At 46.9% G+C, this 21,018-nt stretch overlaps 1 protein-coding gene across 1 annotated transcript in view; it reads right to left on the bottom strand.

The window, feature by feature from the left end:
* The window catches only part of LOC135533508 (replication factor C subunit 1-like), a gene marked incomplete at its 5' end in the record, with an annotated part of 65,247 nt that overhangs the window by 28,907 nt on the left and 15,322 nt on the right, over positions 1 to 21,018 (bottom strand). The window contains 4 exons of the mRNA XM_064960800.1: positions 1,673 to 1,852; positions 5,277 to 5,384; positions 5,583 to 5,972; positions 6,590 to 6,733. Of these exons, the coding sequence (XP_064816872.1) occupies positions 1,673 to 1,852; positions 5,277 to 5,384; positions 5,583 to 5,972; positions 6,590 to 6,733 (822 nt within the window). The remainder of the gene's footprint in view (positions 1 to 1,672; positions 1,853 to 5,276; positions 5,385 to 5,582; positions 5,973 to 6,589; positions 6,734 to 21,018) is intronic.

Below are 21,018 nucleotides of genomic sequence, written 5' to 3'. Positions count from 1 at the left end.
AGAGAAGAGAACGAGAGAAACGAACGAGAGAGAGAACGAGAGAGAGAAGAGAGAACGAGAGAGAGAACGAAGAGAGAGAGAACGAACGAGAGACGAGAGAGAACGAGAAGAGAGAAAACGAGAGAGAAAACGAGAGAGAACGAGAGAACGAGAGAGAACGAGAGAGAGCGAGAGAGAAACGAGAGAAAGAGAGAGAACGAGAGAGAGAGAGAGAGAGAAAAGAGAGAGAACGAGAGAGAGAACGAGAACGAACGAGAGAGAGAACGAGAGAGAGAAAACGAGAGAGAGAGAACGAGAGAGAGACGAGAGAGAACGAGAGAGAAACGAGAGAGAAAACGAGAAAGAGAAAACGAGAGAACGAGAGAGAACGAGAGAGAGAGAACGAGAGAGAGAACGAGAGAGAGAGAGAACGAGAGAGAGAGAGAACGAGAGAGAGAGAAAACGAGAGAGAGAGAGAACGAGAGAGAAGAAACGAGAACGAGAACGAGAGAACGAGAACGAGAGAGAGCGAGAACGAGAGAAGCGAGAACGAGAGAGAGCGAAACGAGAGAGAGAGAAAAAAGAGAGAGAGAGAACGAGAGAGAGCGACGAGAGAGAGAACGAGCGAGAGAGAGAACGAGCGAGAAGAGAACGAAAGAGAGAGAGCGAACGAGAGAGAGCGAACGAGAGAGAATGAGCGAACGAGAGAGAGAGCGAGAGAACGAGAGAACGAGAGAGAGAAACGAAACGAGAGAGAGAGAGCGAACGAAAGAGAGAGAGCGAACGAGAGAGAGAGCGAGAACGAGAGAGAGAACGAGCGAGAGAGAGAACGAGAGACGAACGAGAGAGAGAGCGAACGAGAGAGAGAGCGAACGAGAGAGAGAGCGAACGAGAGAGAGAGCGAACGAGAGAGAGAGCGAACAAGAGAGAGAGCGAACAAGAGAGAGAGCGAACAAGAGAGAGAGCGAGAACGTGAGAGGGAATGTGAGAGAACGAGAAGGAGAGAACGAGAGAGAGCGTGAACGAGAGAGAGAACGAGAGAGAGAGAGCGAACGAGAATGAGAGAACGAGAACGAGAGAGAACGAGAGAGAGAGAGAACGAGAGAGAACGAGAGAGAGAGAGAACGAGAGAGAGAGAGAACGAGAGAGAGAGAACGAGAGAGAGAGAAACGAGAGAGAGAAGAGAGAGAGAACGAGAGAGAGAGAGAAAACGAGAGAGAAGAGCGAACGAGAGAGAGAGCGAACGAGAGAGAGAGAGCGAACGAGAGAGAGAGAGCGAACGAGAGAGAGAGAGCGAACGAGAGAGAGAGAGCGAACGAGAGAGAGCGAACAAGAGAGAGAGAGAGAGCGAACGAGAGAGAGAGAGGCGAACGAGAGAGAGGCGAACGAGAGAGAGAGAGGCGAACGAGAGGCGAACGAGAGAGAGAGCGAACGAGAGAGAGAGCGAACGAGAGAGAGAGCGAACGTGAGAGGGAATGTGAGAGAACGAGAGAGAGAACAAGAGAACGAGAAGGAGAGAACGAGAGAGAACAAGAGAACGAGAGAGAGAGAGAACGAGAGAGAGGGAGAACGAGAGAGAGAGATTGAAAGAGAGAGAGAGAGAGAGAACGAGAGAGAGAGAGAGAACGAGAGAGAGCGAGAGAGAGAGATTGAAAGAGACAGAGAGAGGTAAATAAGTGAACCCGTTGAGTACCTTCTCAGTCTTGGCGGCTCCTCCATCTCTGCCCATCACCAGGTATGTGGTCCTCTTACTGATGTTGCCGGTCACCTTCCCTCCGTAACGCTCTATCAGGCTCTTAGCATCCTCACGTTCCATACTCTCCAACACACCAGAGATCACAAACACACATCCCTCCAGGCAGTTCTCTGCTCCCTGCACACACACAGGTTATACACACAGGTTATACACACACACACACAGGTTATACACACGTTATACACACACACAGGTTATACACACACACACACACAGGTTATACACACACACAGGTTATACACACACACACAGGTTATACACACACACAGGTTATACACACACACACACACAGGTTATACACACACACACACACACAGGTTATACACACACACACACACAGGTTATACACACACACAGGTTATACACACACACACACAGGTTATACACACATATTGCGTAGTTTTATTGCATTAGTGATCTGTGTGTTTCGATCCCAGGGCTGTGTTTGTCTTACAGTGGGTATGGGTTTAGATCCCAGTGGGTATGTGTTTAGACCCCAGTGGGTATGTGTTTAGACCCCAGTGGGTATGAGTTTAGACCCCAGTGGGTATGTGTTTAGATCCCAGTGGGTATGTGTTTAGACCCCAGTGGGTATGTGTTTAGACCCCAGTGGGTATGTGTTTAGACCCCAGTGGGTATGTGTTTAGACCCCAGTGGGTATGTATTTAGACCCCAGTGGGTATGTATTTAGACCCCAGTGGGTATGTGTTTAGAGCCCAGTGGGTATGTGTTTAGAGCCCAGTGGGTATGGGTTTAGAGCCCAGTGGGTATGTGTTTGTCTTACAGTGGGTATGTGTTTAGACCCCAGTGGGTATGTGTTTAGACCCCAGTGGGTATGTGTTTAGACCCCAGTGGGTATGTGTTTAGACCCCAGTGGGTATGTGTTTGTCTTACAGTGGGTATGTGATTAGACCCCAGTGGGTATGTGTTTAGACCCCAGTGGGTGTGTGTTTATTTCCCATGGCTGTGTGTTTGTCTTACAGTGGGTATGTGTTTAGACCTCAGTAGGTATGTGTTTGTCTTACAGTGGGTATGGGTTTAGATCCCAGGGCTGTGTGTTTGTCTTACAGTGGGTATGGGTTTAGATCCCAGGGCTGTGTGTTTGTCTTACAGTGGGTATGGGTTTAGATCCCAGGGCTGTGTTTGTGTCTTACAGTGGGTATGGGTTTAGATCCCAGGGCTGTGTGTTTGTCTTACAGTGGGTATGGGTTTAGACCCCAGTAGGTGTGTGTTTGTCTTACAGTGGGTATGGGTTTAGATCCCAGGGCTGTGTGTTTGTCTTACAGTGGGTATGTGTTTAGATCCCAGTGGGTGTGTGTTTGTCTTACAGTGGGTATGGGTTTAGACCCCAGTAGGTGTGTGTTTGTCTTACAGTGGGTATGGGTTTAGACCCCAGTAGGTGTGTGTTTGTCCTACAGTGGGTATGGGTTTAGATCCCAGGGCTGTGTGTTTGTCTTACAGTGGGTATGGGTTTAGATCCCAGGGCTGTGTGTTTGTCTTACAGTGGGTATGGGTTTAGATCCCAGGGCTGTGTGTTTGTCTTACAGTGGGTATGAGTTTAGATCCCAGTGGGTATGTGCTTGTCTTACAGTGGGTGTGTGTTTAGATCCCAGTGGGTATGTGTTTGTCTTACAGTGGGTATGGGTTTATATCCCAGGGCTGTGTGTTTGTCTTACAGTGGGTATGGGTTTAGATCCCAGGGCTGTGTGTTTGTCTTACAGTGGGTATGAGTTTAGATCCCAGTGGGTATGTGCTTGTCTTACAGTGGGTGTGTGTTTAGATCCCAGTGGGTATGTGTTTGTCTTACAGTGGGTATGGGTTTAGATCCCAGGGCTGTGTGTTTGTCTTACAGTGGGTATGGGTTTAGATCCCAGGGCTGTGTGTTTGTCTTACAGTGGGTATGGGTTTAGATCCCAGGGCTGTGTGTTTGTCTTACAGTGGGTATGGGTTTAGATCCCAGGGCTGTGTGTTTGTCTTACAGTGGGTATGGGTTTAGATCCCAGGGCTGTGTGTTTGTCTTACAGTGGGTATGGGTTTAGATCCCAGGGCTGTGTGTTTGTCTTACAGTGGGTATGGGTTTAGATCCCAGGGCTGTGTGTTTGTCTTACAGTGGGTATGGGTTTAGATCCCAGGGCTGTGTGTTTGTCTTACAGTGGGTATGGGTTTAGATCCCAGGGCTGTGTGTTTGTCTTACAGTGGGTATGGGTTTAGATCCCAGTGGGTATGTGCTTGTCTTACAGTGGGTGTGTGTTTAGACCCCAGTAGGTATGTGTTTGTCTTACAGTGGGTATGGGTTTAGATCCCAGGGCTGTGTGTTTGTCTTACAGTGGGTATGTGTGTTTGTCTTACAGTGGGTATGGGTTTAGATCCCAGGGCTGTGTGTTTGTCTTACAGTGGGTATGGGTTTAGATCCCAGGGCTGTGTGTTTGTCTTACAGTGGGTATGGGTTTAGATCCCAGTGGGTATGTGCTTGTCTTACAGTGGGTGTGTGTTTAGACCCCAGTAGGTATGTGTTTGTCTTACAGTGGGTATGGGTTTAGATCCCAGGGCTGTGTGTTTGTCTTACAGTGGGTATGTGTGTTTGTCTTACAGTGGGTATGGGTTTAGATCCCAGGGCTGTGTGTTTGTCTTACAGTGGGTATGGGTTTAGATCCCAGGGCTGTGTGTTTGTCTTACAGTGGGTATGGGTTTAGATCCCAGGGCTGTGTGTTTGTCTTACAGTGGGTATGGGTTTAGATCCCAGGGCTGTGTGTTTGTCTTACAGTGGGTATGGGTTTAGATCCCAGGGCTGTGTGTTTGTCTTACAGTGGGTATGGGTTTAGATCCCAGGGCTGTGTGTTTGTCTTACAGTGGGTATGGGTTTAGATCCCAGGGCTGTGTGTTTGTCTTACAGTGGGTATGGGTTTAGATCCCAGGGCTGTGTGTTTGTCTTACAGTGGGTATGGGTTTAGATCCCAGGGCTGTGTGTTTGTCTTACAGTGGGTATGGGTTTAGATCCCAGTGGGTATGTGTTTGTCTTACAGTGGGTATGGGTTTAGATCCCAGGGCTGTGTGTTTGTCTTACAGTGGGTATGGGTTTAGATCCCAGGGCTTTGTGTTTGTCTTACAGTGGGTATGGGTTTAGATCCCAGTGGGTATGTGTTTGTCTTACAGTGGGTATGGGTTTAGATCCCAGGGCTGTGTGTTTGTCTTACAGTGGGTATGGGTTTAGATCCCAGGGTTGTGTGTTTGTCTTACAGTGGGTATGGGTTTAGATCCCAGTGGGTATGTGTTTGTCTTACAGTGGGTATGGGTTTAGATCCCAGGGCTGTGTGTTTGTCTTACAGTGGGTATGGGTTTAGATCCCAGGGCTGTGTGTTTGTCTTACAGTGGGTATGGGTTTAGATCCCAGTGGGTATGTGTTTGTCTTACAGTGGGTATGGGTTTAGATCCCAGGGCTGTGTGTTTGTCTTACAGTGGGTATGGGTTTAGATCCCAGTGGGTATGTGTTTGTCTTACAGTGGGTATGGGTTTAGATCCCAGGGCTGTGTGTTTGTCTTACAGTGGGTATGGGTTTAGACCCCAGGGCTCTGGGTCCGTCTCGGTTCAGGAAACTACGGAATGCTGAGGAGTTCCCTCGCTTCTTCTCTGATTCCTCTGGACTGGTGCTCTGGACACACACACACACACACGGTTACACACACACACACGGTTACACACACACACGGTTACACACAGTCACAGAGTCAGTCACACACAGTCATTGTCACTCACAGTCCCACACAGTCCCAGAGTCACAGTCCCAGTCACAGTCACAGAGTCAGAGTCATTTTCTTTGAACTATAACTGTTGATTTAAAAAGTTTCACCTCTTTCTTGGGGGAGGTTTTAAGAGTCGTGGGTGTGGTCACCATGGTTACACTTCCTGTTTTGAGCTTGGACTTCCTGTCTGTGCTTGAAGGGGTTAGGGACTCCTTTTTGGGAGAGATGCGCTCCTTTTTGGGAGAGACGGACACATTGATACTCAGATTTGTCTTGCCTCCTCCTTCCTCTTCTTCCTCCCTTTTCTTCATCATGGACAGTTTGGAACTGGTCTTAACAAGAGGGGGGACCTTTTTAGGGGACGGACCGATCACGTCCTGGTTGTGATCCCGCCCATTGGACTGTGATTGGCTGGTAGCGCTGCTGTGGGAGGAGTTAAGGCTGCTTTTGTTGGCTGACGTGGCAGACCCCAGATCCTCACCAGAGTATTTACGAGCCTGGACACACACACACAGAGATGGAACCACACACACACACACAACCACACACACAGAGATGGAACCACACACACACACACACACACAACCACACACACAGAGATGGAACCACACACACACACACACACACACAACCACACACACACACAACCACACACACAGAGATGGAACCACACAACCACACACACACACAACCACACACAACCACACACACACACACAGAGATGGAACCACACAACCACACACACACACACACACACACACACACAGATGGAACCACACAACCACACACACACACACACACAACCACACACACACACAACCACACACACACAGAGATGGAACCACACAACCACACACACACACAACCACACACACACACAACCACACACACAGAGATGGAACCACACAACCACACAACCACACACAGCCATACAACCACACACACACACACACACACACACACACAACCACACACGGAACCACACACGGAACCACACACGCACACACACACAGATGGAACCAAACACACACACACACATATATATAAATATATATAGAGAGATGTTGAATCTTTCAGAGAAAGAGAGGGTTTGTAGTGTGTGTGTACTCTTCACCTTTTTGGCGTGTGGTTGTTGGTCCAACATGGCCAGCGTCTTGGCAAACTCCTCGTCCTCGTGGACCTGCCTCTCCAACTCCATGTCCTCGTCCATCTGCAGCTGCTGGGCGATGACCTCATCAGTCAGCGACTCATCAGGGTCCTGAGAGAGGAACAGCACACGGCCGTCAACAACAACAACAACAACAACTAGTAGGACTACACACTAGACCTGGGTCTCAACAACAACTAGTCAGACTAGACACTAGACCTGGGTCTCAACAACAACAACTAGTCAACTAGTCAGACTACACACTAGACCTGGGTCTCATCAACAACAACTAGTCAACTAGTCAGACTACACACTAGACCTGGGTCTCATCAACAACTAGTCAGACTAGACACTAGACCTGGGTCTCAACAACAACAACTAGTCAGACTACACACTAGACCTGGGTCTCATCAACAACTAGTCAGACTAGACACTAGACCTGGGTCTCAACAACAACAACTAGTCAGACTACACACTAGACCTGGGTCTCATCAACAACTAGTCAGACTACACACTAGACCTGGGTCTCATCATCAACTAGTCAGACTACACACTAGACCTGGGTCTCATCAACAACTAGTCAGACTACACACTAGACCTGGGTCTCATCATCAACTAGTCAGACTACACACTAGACCTGGGTCTCATCAACAACTAGTCAGACTACACACTAGACCTGGGTCTCATCACCAACAACTAGTCAGACTACACACTAGACCTGGGTCTCATCAACAACAACTAGTCAGACTACACACTAGACCTGGGTCTCAACAACAACTAGTCAGACTACACACTAGACCTGGGTCTCATCAACAACTAGTCAGACTACACACTAGACCTGGGTCTCATCAACAACTAGTCAGACTACACACTAGACCTGGGTCTCATCAACAACTAGTCAGACTACACACTAGACCTGGGTCTCATCAACAACTAGTCAGACTACACACTAGACCTGGGTCTCATCACCAACTAGTCAGACTACACACTAGACCTGGGTCTCATCATCAACAACTAGTCAGACTACACACTAGACCTGGGTCTCATCAACAACAACTAGTCAGACTACACACTAGACCTGGGTCTCAACAACAACTAGTCAGACTACACACTAGCCCTGGGTCTCATCAACAACAACTAGTCAGACTACACACTAGACCTGGGTCTCATCAACAACAACTAGTCAGACTACACACTAGCCCTGGGTCTCATCAACAACAACTAGTCAGACTACACACTAGCCCTGGGTCTCATCAACAACAACTAGTCAGACTACACACTAGCCCTGGGTCTCATCAACAACAACTAGTCAGACTACACACTAGCCCTGGGTCTCATCAACAACAACTAGTCAGACTACACACTAGACCTGGGTCTCATCAACAACAACTAGTCAGACTACACACTAGACCTGGGTCTCATCAACAACAACTAGTCAGACTACACACTAGACCTGGGTCTCATCAACAACAACTAGTCAGACTACACACTAGACCTGGGTCTCAACAACAACTAGTCAGACTACACACTAGACCTGGGTCTCATCAACAACTAGTCAGACTACACACTAGACCTGGGTCTCATCAACACAACTAGTCAGACTACACACTAGACCTGGGTCTCATCAACAACTAGTCAGACTACACACTAGACCTGGGTCTCATCAACAACTAGTCAGACTACACACTAGACCTGGGTCTCATCAACACAACTAGTCAGACTACACACTAGACCTGGGTCTCAACAACAACAACTAGTCAACTACACACTAGACCTGGGTCTCATCAACAACAACTAGACAGACTACACACTAGACCTGGGTCTCATCAACAACTAGTCAGACTACACACTAGCCCTGGGTCTCATCAACAACAACTAGTCAGACTACACACTAGACCTGGGTCTCATCAACAACAACTAGTCAGACTACACACTAGACCTGGGTCTCATCAACAACAACTGGTCAGACTACACACTAGACCTGGGTCTCATCAACAACTAGTCAGACTAGACACTAGACCTGGGTCTCATCAACACCAACTAGTCAGACTACACACTAGACCTGGGTCTCATCACCAACTAGTCAGACTACACACTAGACCTGGGTCTCATCAACAACAACTAGTCAGACTACACACTAGACCTGGGTCTCATCAACAACAACTAGTCAGACTACACACTAGACCTGGGTCTCAACAACAACAACTAGTCAGACTACACACTAGACCTGGGTCTCAACAACAACAACTAGTCAGACTACACACTAGACCTGGGTCTCATCAACAACTAGTCAGACTACACACTAGACCTGGGTCTCATCAACAACTAGTCAGACTACACACTAGACCTGGGTCTCATCAACAACTAGTCAGACTACACACTAGACCTGGGTCTCATCACCAACACAACTAGTCAGACTACACACTAGACCTGGGTCTCATCAACAACTAGTCAGACTACACACTAGACCTGGGTCTCATCAACAACAACTAGTCAGACTACACACTAGACCTGGGTCTCAACAACAACAACTAGTCAGACTAGACACTAGACCTGGGTCTCAACACCAACAACTAGTCAGACTACACACTAGACCTGGGTCTCATCAACACAACTAGTCAGACTACACACTAGACCTGGGTCTCATCAACAACTAGTCAGACTACACACTAGACCTGGGTCTCATCAACAACAACTAGTCAGACTACACACTAGACCTGGGTCTCAACAACAACTAGTCAGACTAGACACTAGACCTGGGTCTCATCATCAACAACTAGTCAGACTACACACTAGACCTGGGTCTCATCAACAACTAGTCAGACTACACACTAGACCTGGGTCTCATCAACAACAACTAGTCAGACTACACACTAGACCTGGGTCTCAACAACAACTAGTCAGACTACACACTAGACCTGGGTCTCATCAACAACTAGTCAGACTACACACTAGACCTGGGTCTCACCAACAACAACTAGTCAGACTACACACTAGACCTGGGTCTCATCAACAACAACTAGTCAGACTAGACACTAGACCTGGGTCTCAACAACAACTAGTCAGACTACACACTAGACCTGGGTCTCATCAACAACTAGTCAGACTAGACACTAGACCTGGGTCTCATCAACAACAACTAGTCAGACTACACACTAGACCTGGGTCTCATCAACAACTAGTCAGACTACACACTAGACCTGGGTCTCAACAACAACTAGTCAGACTACACACTAGACCTGGGTCTCATCACCAACTAGTCAGACTAGACACTAGACCTGGGTCTCATCAACAACAACTAGTCAGACTACACACTAGACCTGGGTCTCATCAACAACAACTAGTCAGACTACACACTAGACCTGGGTCTCATCAACAACAACTAGTCAGACTACACACTAGACCTGGGTCTCATCAACAACAACTAGTCAGACTACACACTAGACCTGGGTCTCATCAACAACTAGTCAGACTCCACACTAGCCCTGGGTCTCATCAACAACAACTAGTCAGACTACACACTAGACCTGGGTCTCAACAACAACAACTAGTCAGACTACACACTAGACCTGGGTCTCATCAACAACAACTAGTCAGACTACACACTAGACCTGGGTCTCAACAACAACAACTAGTCAGACTACACACTAGACCTGGGTCTCATCAACAACAACTAGTCAGACTACACACTAGACCTGGGTCTCATCAACAACTAGTCAGACTACACACTAGACCTGGGTCTCATCAACAACTAGTCAGACTACACACTAGACCTGGGTCTCAACAACAACTAGTCAGACTAGACACTAGACCTGGGTCTCGTCAACAACAACTAGTCAGACTACACACTAGACCTGGGTCTCATCAACAACAACTAGTCAGACTACACACTAGACCTGGGTCTCATCAACAACAACTAGTCAGACTACACCTGGGTCTCATCAACAACAACTAGTCAGACTACACACTAGACCTGGGTCTCAACAACAACAACTAGTCAGACTACACACTAGACCTGGGTCTCATCAACAACTAGTCAGACTACACACTAGACCTGGGTCTCAACAACAACTAGTCAGACTACACACTAGACCTGGGTCTCATCAACAACTAGTCAGACTACACACTAGCCCTGGGTCTCATCAACAACAACTAGTCAGACTACACACTAGACCTGGGTCTCATCAACAACTAGTCAGACAACACACTAGACCTGGGTCTCATCAACAACAACTAGTCAGACTACACACTAGACCTGGGTCTCATCAACACAACTAGTCAGACTACACACTAGACCTGGGTCTCATCAACACAACTAGTCAGACTACACACTAGACCTGGGTCTCATCAACAACAACTAGTCAGACTACACACTAGACCTGGGTCTCATCAACAACTAGTCAGACTACACACTAGACCTGGGTCTCATCAACAACAACTAGTCAGACTACACACTAGACCTGGGTCTCATCAACAACTAGTCAGACTACACACTAGCCCTGGGTCTCATCAACACAACTAGTCAGACTACACACTAGACCTGGGTCTCATCAACAACTAGTCAGACTACACACTAGCCCTGGGTCTCATCAACACAACTAGTCAGACTCCACACTAGCCCTGGGTCTCATCAACACAACTAGTCAGACTCCACACTAGCCCTGGGTCTCATCAACACAACTAGTCAGACTCCACACTAGACCTGGGTCTCATCAACAACAACTAGACAACTAGTCAGACTAGACACTAGACCTGGGTCTCATCAACAACAACTAGTCAGACTACACACTAGACCTGGGTCTCATCAACAACTAGTCAGACTACACACTAGACCTGGGTCTCATCAACAACAACTAGTCAGACTAGACACTAGACCTGGGTCTCATCAACAACAACTAGTCAGACTACACACTAGACCTGGGTCTCATCAACAACTAGTCAGACTACACACTAGACCTGGGTCTCATCAACAACTAGTCAGACTACACACTAGACCTGGGTCTCATCAACAACAACTAGTCAGACTACACACTAGACCTGGGTCTCATCAACAACAACTAGTCAGACTACACACTAGCCCTGGGTCACATCAACAACAACTAGTCAGACTACACACTAGACCTGGGTCTCATCAACAACAACTAGTCAGACTACACACTAGCCCTGGGTCTCATCAACAACAACTAGTCAACTAGTCAGACTACACACTAGCCCTGGGTCTCATCAACAACAACTAGTCAGACTACACACTAGACCTGGGTCTCATCAACAACAACTAGTCAGACTACACACTAGCCCTGGGTCTCATCAACAACAACTAGTCAGACTACACACTAGACCTGGGTCTCATCAACAACAACTAGTCAGACTACACACTAGACCTGGGTCTCATCAACACAACTAGTCAGACTACACACTAGACCTGGGTCTCAACATCAACAACTAGTCAGACTAGACACTAGACCTGGGTCTCATCAACAACAACTAGTCAGACTACACACTAGCCCTGGGTCTCATCAACAACAACTAGTCAGACTACACACTAGACCTGGGTCTCATCAACAACAACTAGTCAGACTACACACTAGCCCTGGGTCTCATCAACAACAACTAGTCAGACTACACACTAGACCTGGGTCTCATCAACAACAACTAGTCAGACTACACACTAGACCTGGGTCTCATCAACAACAACTAGTCAGACTACACACTAGACCTGGGTCTCATCAACAACAACTAGTCAGACTACACACTAGACCTGGGTCTCATCAACACAACTAGTCAGACTACACACTAGACCTGGGTCTCAACATCAACAACTAGTCAGACTACACACTAGCCCTGGGTCTCATCAACAACAACTAGTCAGACTACACACTAGACCTGGGTCTCATCAACACAACTAGTCAGACTACACACTAGACCTGGGTCTCAACATCAACAACTAGTCAGACTACACACTAGACCTGGGTCTCATCAACAACTAGTCAGACTACACACTAGACCTGGGTCTCATCAACAACAACTAGTCAGACTACACACTAGACCTGGGTCTCATCAACACAACTAGTGAGACTACACACTAGACCTGGGTCTCATCAACAACAACTAGTCAGACTAGACACTAGACCTGGGTCTCATCAACAACTAGTCAGACTACACACTAGACCTGGGTCTCATCAACAACAACTAGTCAGACTACACACTAGCCCTGGGTCTCATCAACAACAACTAGTCAGACTACACACTAGACCTGGGTCTCATCAACAACAACTAGTCAGACTACACACTAGACCTGGGTCTCATCAACAACTAGTCAGACTACACACTAGACCTGGGTCTCATCACCAACTAGTCAGACTACACACTAGACCTGGGTCTCATCAACAACAACTAGTCAGACTACACACTAGACCTGGGTCTCATCAACAACTAGTCAGACTACACACTAGACCTGGGTCTCATCAACACAACTAGTCAGACTAGACACTAGACCTGGGTCTCATCAACAACAACTAGTCAGACTACACACTAGACCTGGGTCTCATCACCAACTAGTCAGACTACACACTAGACCTGGGTCTCTTCAACAACAACTAGTCAGACTACACACTAGACCTGGGTCTCATCACCAACTAGTCAGACTACACACTAGACCTGGGTCTCATCAACAACAACTAGTCAGACTACACACTAGACCTGGGTCTCATCAACACAACTAGTCAGACTACACATTAGACCTGGGTCTCATCAACACAACTAGTCAGACTACACACTAGACCTGGGTCTCATCAACAACTAGTCAGACTAGACACTAGACCTGGGTCTCATCAACAACAACTAGTCAGACTACACACTAGACCTGGGTCTCATCAACAACTAGTCAACTAGTCAGACTAGACACTAGCCCTGGGTCTCATCAACAACAACTAGTCAGACTACACACTAGACCTGGGTCTCATCAACAACTAGTCAGACTACACACTAGACCTGGGTCTCATCAACAACTAGTCAACTAGTCAGACTAGACACTAGACCTGGGTCTCATCAACAACAACTAGTCAGACTACACACTAGACCTGGGTCTCATCAACAACTAGTCAGACTACACACTAGACCTGGGTCTCATCAACAACAACTAGTCAGACTACACACTAGACCTGGGTCTCATCAACAACAACTAGTCAGACTACACACTAGACCTGGGTCTCATCAACAACTAGTCAGACTACACACTAGACCTGGGTCTCATCAACAACAACTAGTCAGACTAGACACTAGCCCTGGGTCTCATCAACAACAACTAGTCAGACTAGACACTAGACCTGGGTCTCATCAACAACAACTAGTCAGACTACACACTAGACCTGGGTCTCATCACCAACTAGTCAGACTACACACTAGACCTGGGTCTCATCAACAACAACTAGTCAGACTACACACTAGACCTGGGTCTCATCAACAACAACTAGTCAGACTACACACTAGACCTGGGTCTCAACAACAACAACTAGTCAGACTACACACTAGACCTGGGTCTCATCAACAACAACTAGTCAGACTACACACTAGACCTGGGTCTCATCAACAACTAGTCAGACTACACACTAGACCTGGGTCTCATCAACAACTAGTCAGACTACACACTAGACCTGGGTCTCATCAACAACTAGTCAGACTACACACTAGACCTGGGTCTCATCACCACACAACTAGTCAGACTACACACTAGACCTGGGTCTCATCAACAACTAGTCAGACTACACACTAGACCTGGGTCTCATCAACAACAACTAGTCAGACTACACACTAGACCTGGGTCTCAACAACAACAACTAGTCAGACTAGACACTAGACCTGGGTCTCAACACCAACAACTAGTCAGACTACACACTAGACCTGGGTCTCATCAACACAACTAGTCAGACTACACACTAGACCTGGGTCTCATCAACAACTAGTCAGACTACACACTAGACCTGGGTCTCATCAACAACAACTAGTCAGACTACACACTAGACCTGGGTCTCAACAACAACTAGTCAGACTAGACACTAGACCTGGGTCTCATCATCAACAACTAGTCAGACTACACACTAGCCCTGGGTCTCATCAACAACAACTAGTCAGACTACACACTAGACCTGGGTCTCATCAACAACTAGTCAGACAACACACTAGACCTGGGTCTCATCAACAACAACTAGTCAGACTACACACTAGACCTGGGTCTCATCAACACAACTAGTCAGACTACACACTAGACCTGGGTCTCATCAACACAACTAGTCAGACTACACACTAGACCTGGGTCTCATCAACAACAACTAGTCAGACTACACACTAGACCTGGGTCTCATCAACAACTAGTCAGACTACACACTAGACCTGGGTCTCATCATCAACAACTAGTCAGACTACACACTAGACCTGGGTCTCATCAACAACTAGTCAGACTACACACTAGCCCTGGGTCTCATCAACACAACTAGTCAGACTACACACTAGACCTGGGTCTCATCAACAACTAGTCAGACTACACACTAGCCCTGGGTCTCATCAACACAACTAGTCAGACTCCACACTAGCCCTGGGTCTCATCAACACAACTAGTCAGACTCCACACTAGACCTGGGTCTCATCAACAACAACTAGACAACTAGTCAGACTAGACACTAGACCTGGGTCTCATCAACAACAACTAGTCAGACTACACACTAGACCTGGGTCTCATCAACAACTAGTCAGACTACACACTAGACCTGGGTCTCATCAACAACAACTAGTCAGACTAGACACTAGACCTGGGTCTCATCAACAACAACTAGTCAGACTACACACTAGACCTGGGTCTCATCAACAACTAGTCAGACTACACACTAGACCTGGGTCTCATCAACAACTAGTCAGACTACACACTAGACCTGGGTCTCATCAACAACAACTAGTCAGACTACACACTAGACCTGGGTCTCATCAACAACAACTAGTCAGACTACACACTAGACCCTGGGTCATCAACAACAACTAGTCAGACTACACACTAGACCTGGGTCTCATCAACAACAACTAGTCAGACTACACACTAGCCCTGGGTCTCATCAACAACAACTAGTCACTAGTCAGACTACACACTAGCCCTGGGTCTCATCAACAACAACTAGTCAGACTACACACTAGACCTGGGTCTCATCAACAACAACTAGTCAGACTACACACTAGACCTGGGTCTCATCAACAACAACTAGTCAGACTACACACTAGACCTGGGTCTCATCAACAACAACTAGTCAGACTACACACTAGACCTGGGTCTCATCAACACAACTAGTCAGACTACACACTAGACCTGGGTCTCAACATCAACAACTAGTCAGACTAGACACTAGACCTGGGTCTCATCAACAACAACTAGTCAGACTACACACTAGCCTGGGTCTCATCAACAACAACTAGTCAGACTACACACTAGACCTGGGTCTCATCAACAACAACTAGTCAGACTACACACTAGACCTGGGTCTCATCAACAACAACTAGTCAGACTACACACTAGACCTGGGTCTCATCAACAACAACTAGTCAGACTACACACTAGACCTGGGTCTCATCAACAACAACTAGTCAGACTACACACTAGACCTGGGTCTCATCAACAACAACTAGTCAGACTACACACTAGACCTGGGTCTCATCAACAACAACTAGTCAGACTACACACTAGACCTGGGTCTCAACATCAACAACTAGTCAGACTACACACTAGCCCTGGGTCTCATCAACAACAACTAGTCAGACTACACACTAGACCTGGGTCTCATCAACACAAATAGTCAGACTACACACTAGACCTGGGTCTCATCAACAACAACTAGTCAGACTACACACTAGACCTGGGTCTCATCAACAACTAGTCAGACTACACACTAGACCTGGGTCTCATCAACAACAACTAGTCAGACTACACACTAGACCTGGGTCTCATCAACACAACTAGTGAGACTACACACTAGACCTGGGTCTCATCAACAACAACTAGTCAGACTAGACACTAGACCTGGGTCTCATCAACAACTAGTCAGACTACACACTAGACCTGGGTCTCATCAACAACAACTAGTCAGACTACACACTAGACCTGGGTCTCATCAACAACTAGTCAGACTACACACTAGACCTGGGTCTCATCAACAACAACTAGTCAGACTACACACTAGACCTGGGTCTCATCAACAACTAGTCAGACTACACACTAGACCTGGGTCTCATCAACAACTAGTCAGACTACACACTAGACCTGGGTCTCATCAACAACAACTAGTCAGACTACACACTAGACCTGGGTCTCATCAACAACTAGTCAGACTACACACTAGACCTGGGTCTCATCAACAACTAGTCAGACTAGACACTAGACCTGGGTCTCATCAACAACAACTAGTCAGACTACACACTAGACCTGGGTCTCATCACCAACTAGTCAGACTACACACTAGACCTGGGTCTCTTCAACAACAACTAGTCAGACTACACACTAGACCTGGGTCTCATCACCAACTAGTCAGACTACACACTAGACCTGGGTCTCATCAACAACAACTAGTCAGACTACACACTAGACCTGGGTCTCATCAACACAACTAGTCAGACTACACATTAGACCTGGGTCTCATCAACACAACTAGTCAGACTACACACTAGACCTGGGTCTCATCAACAACTAGTCAGACTAGACACTAGACCTGGGTCTCATCAACAACAACTAGTCAGACTACACACTAGACCTGGGTCTCATCAACAACTAGTCAACTAGTCAGACTAGACACTAGCCCTGGGTCTCATCAACAACAACTAGTCAGACTACACACTAGACCTGGGTCTCATCAACAACTAGTCAGACTACACACTAGACCTGGGTCTCATCAACAACTAGTCAGTCAGACTACACTAGACCTGGGTCTCATCAACAACAACTAGTCAGACTACACACTAGACCTGGGTCTCATCACCAACTAGTCAGACTACACACTAGACCTGGGTCTCATCAACAACAACTAGTCAGACTACACACTAGACCTGGGTCTCATCAACAACAACTAGTCAGACTACACACTAGACCTGGGTCTCATCAACAACTAGTCAGACTACACACTAGACCTGGGTCTCATCAACAACAACTAGTCAGACTAGACACTAGACCTGGGTCTCATCAACAACAACTAGTCAGACTAGACACTAGACCTGGGTCTCATCAACAACAACTAGTCAGACTACACACTAGACCTGGGTCTCATCACCAACTAGTCAGACTACACACTAGACCTGGGTCTCATCAACAACAACTAGTCAGACTACACACTAGACCTGGGTCTCATCAACAACAACTAGTCAGACTACACACTAGACCTGGGTCTCAACAACAACAACTAGTCAGACTACACACTAGACCTGGGTCTCATCAACAACAACTAGTCAGACTACACACTAGACCTGGGTCTCATCAACAACTAGTCAGACTACACACTAGACCTGGGTCTCATCAACAACTAGTCAGACTACACACTAGACCTGGGTCTCATCAACAACTAGTCAGACTACACACTAGACCTGGGTCTCATCAAACAACAACTAGTCAGACTACACACTAGACCTGGGTCTCATCAAACAACTAGTCAGACTACACACTAGACCTGGGTCTCATCAACAACAACTAGTCAGACTACACACTAGACCTGGGTCTCATCAACAACAACTAGTCAGACTAGACACTAGACCTGGGTCTCATCAACAACAACTAGTCAGACTACACACTAGACCTGGGTCTCATCAACAAACTAGTCAGACTACACACTAGACCTGGGTCTCATCAACAACTAGTCAGACTACACACTAGACCTGGGTCTCATCAACAACAACTAGTCAGACTACACACTAGACCTGGGTCTCATCAACAACTAGTCAGACTAGACACTAGACCTGGGTCTCATCATCAACAACTAGTCAGACTACACACTAGACCTGGGTCTCATCAACAACAACTAGTCAGACTACACACTAGACCTGGGTCTCATCAACAACTAGTCAGACTACACACTAGACCTGGGTCTCATCAACAACAACTAGTCAGACTACACACTAGACCTGGGTCTCATCAACAACAACTAGTCAGACTACACACTAGACCTGGGTCTCATCAACACAACTAGTCAGACTACACACTAGACCTGGGTCTCATCAACAACAACTAGTCAGACTACACACTAGACCTGGGTCTCATCAACAACTAGTCAGACTACACACTAGACCTGGGTCTCATCAACAACAACTAGTCAGACTACACACTAGACCTGGGTCTCATCAACAACTAGTCAGACTACACACTAGACCTGGGTCTCATCAACACAACTAGTCAGACTACACACTAGACCTGGGTCTCATCAACAACTAGTCAGACTACACACTAGACCTGGGTCTCATCAACAAACTAGTCAGACTACACACTAGACCTGGGTCTCATCAACAACAACTAGTCAGACTACACACTAGACCTGGGTCTCATCAACAACAACTAGTCAGACTAGACACTAGACCTGGGTCTCATCAACAACAACTAGTCAGACTACACACTAGACCTGGGTCTCATCAACAACTAGTCAGACTACACACTAGACCTGGGTCTCATCAACAACAACTAGTCAGACTAGACACTAGACCTGGGTCTCATCAACAACAACTAGTCAGACTACACACTAGACCTGGGTCTCATCAACAACTAGTCAGACTACACACTAGACCTGGGTCTCATCAACAACTAGTCAGACTACACACTAGACCTGGGTCTCATCAACAACAACTAGTCAGACTACACACTAGACCTGGGTCTCATCAACAACAACTAGTCAGACTACACACTAGCCCTGGGTCTCATCAACAACAACTAGTCAGACTACACACTAGACCTGGGTCTCATCAACAACAACTAGTCAGACTACACACTAGACCTGGGTCTCATCAACAACAACTAGTCAGACTAGTCAGACTAGCCCTGGGTCTCATCAACAACAACTAGTCAGACTACACACTAGACCTGGGTCTCATCAACAACAACTAGTCAGACTACACACTAGACCTGGGTCTCATCAACAACAACTAGTCAGACTACACACTAGACCTGGGTCTCATCAACAACAACTAGTCAGACTACACACTAGACCTGGGTCTCATCAACACAACTAGTCAGACTACACACTAGACCTGGGTCTCATCATCAACAACTAGTCAGACTAGACACTAGACCTGGGTCTCATCAACAACAACTAGTCAGACTACACACTAGACCTGGGTCTCATCAACAACAACTAGTCAGACTACACACTAGACCTGGGTCTCATCAACAACAACTAGTCAGACTACACACTAGACCTGGGTCTCATCAACAACTAGTCAGACTACACACTAGACCTGGGTCTCATCAACAACAACTAGTCAGACTACACACTAGACCTGGGTCTCATCAACAACAACTAGTCAGACTACACACTAGACCTGGGTCTCATCAACAACTACTAGTCAGACTACACACTAGACCTGGGTCTCATCAACAACAACTAGTCAGACTACACACTAGACCTGGGTCTCATCAACAACTAGTCAGACTACACACTAGCACCTGGGTCTCATCAACAACAACTAGTCAGACTACACACTAGACCTGGGTCTCATCAACAAACTAGTCAGACTACACACTAGACCTGGGTCTCATCAACAACTAGTCAGACTAGACACTAGACCTGGGTCTCATCATCAACTAGTCAGACTACACACTAGACCTGGGTCTCATCAACAACAACTAGTCAGACTACACACTAGACCTGGGTCTCATCAACACAACTAGTCAGACTACACACTAGACCTGGGTCTCATCAACAACAACTAGTCAGACTAGACACTAGACCTGGGTCTCATCAACAACTAGTCAGACTACACACTAGACCTGGGTCTCATCAACAACAACTAGTCAGACTACACACTAGACCTGGGTCTCATCAACAACAACTAGTCAGACTACACACTAGACCTGGGTCTCATCAACAACAACTAGTCAGACTACACACTAGACCTGGGTCTCATCAACAACTAGTCAGACTACACACTAGACCTGGGTCTCATCAACAACTAGTCAGACTACACACTAGACCTGGGTCTCATCAACAACAACTAGTCAGACTACACACTAGACCTGGGTCTCATCAACAACTAGTCAGACTACACACTAGACCTGGGTCTCATCAACACAACTAGTCAGACTAGACACTAGACCTGGGTCTCATCAACAACAACTAGTCAGACTACACACTAGCCCTGGGTCTCATCAACAACTAGTCAGACTACACACT

This window comes from Oncorhynchus masou, unplaced genomic scaffold (genome assembly GCF_036934945.1).
Source record: "Oncorhynchus masou masou isolate Uvic2021 unplaced genomic scaffold, UVic_Omas_1.1 unplaced_scaffold_2416, whole genome shotgun sequence".
Classification (NCBI taxonomy): domain Eukaryota; kingdom Metazoa; phylum Chordata; class Actinopteri; order Salmoniformes; family Salmonidae; genus Oncorhynchus; species Oncorhynchus masou.
Note: the sequence above shows the minus strand (reverse complement) of the source record. Positions and strands in the feature narration are given on the sequence as shown.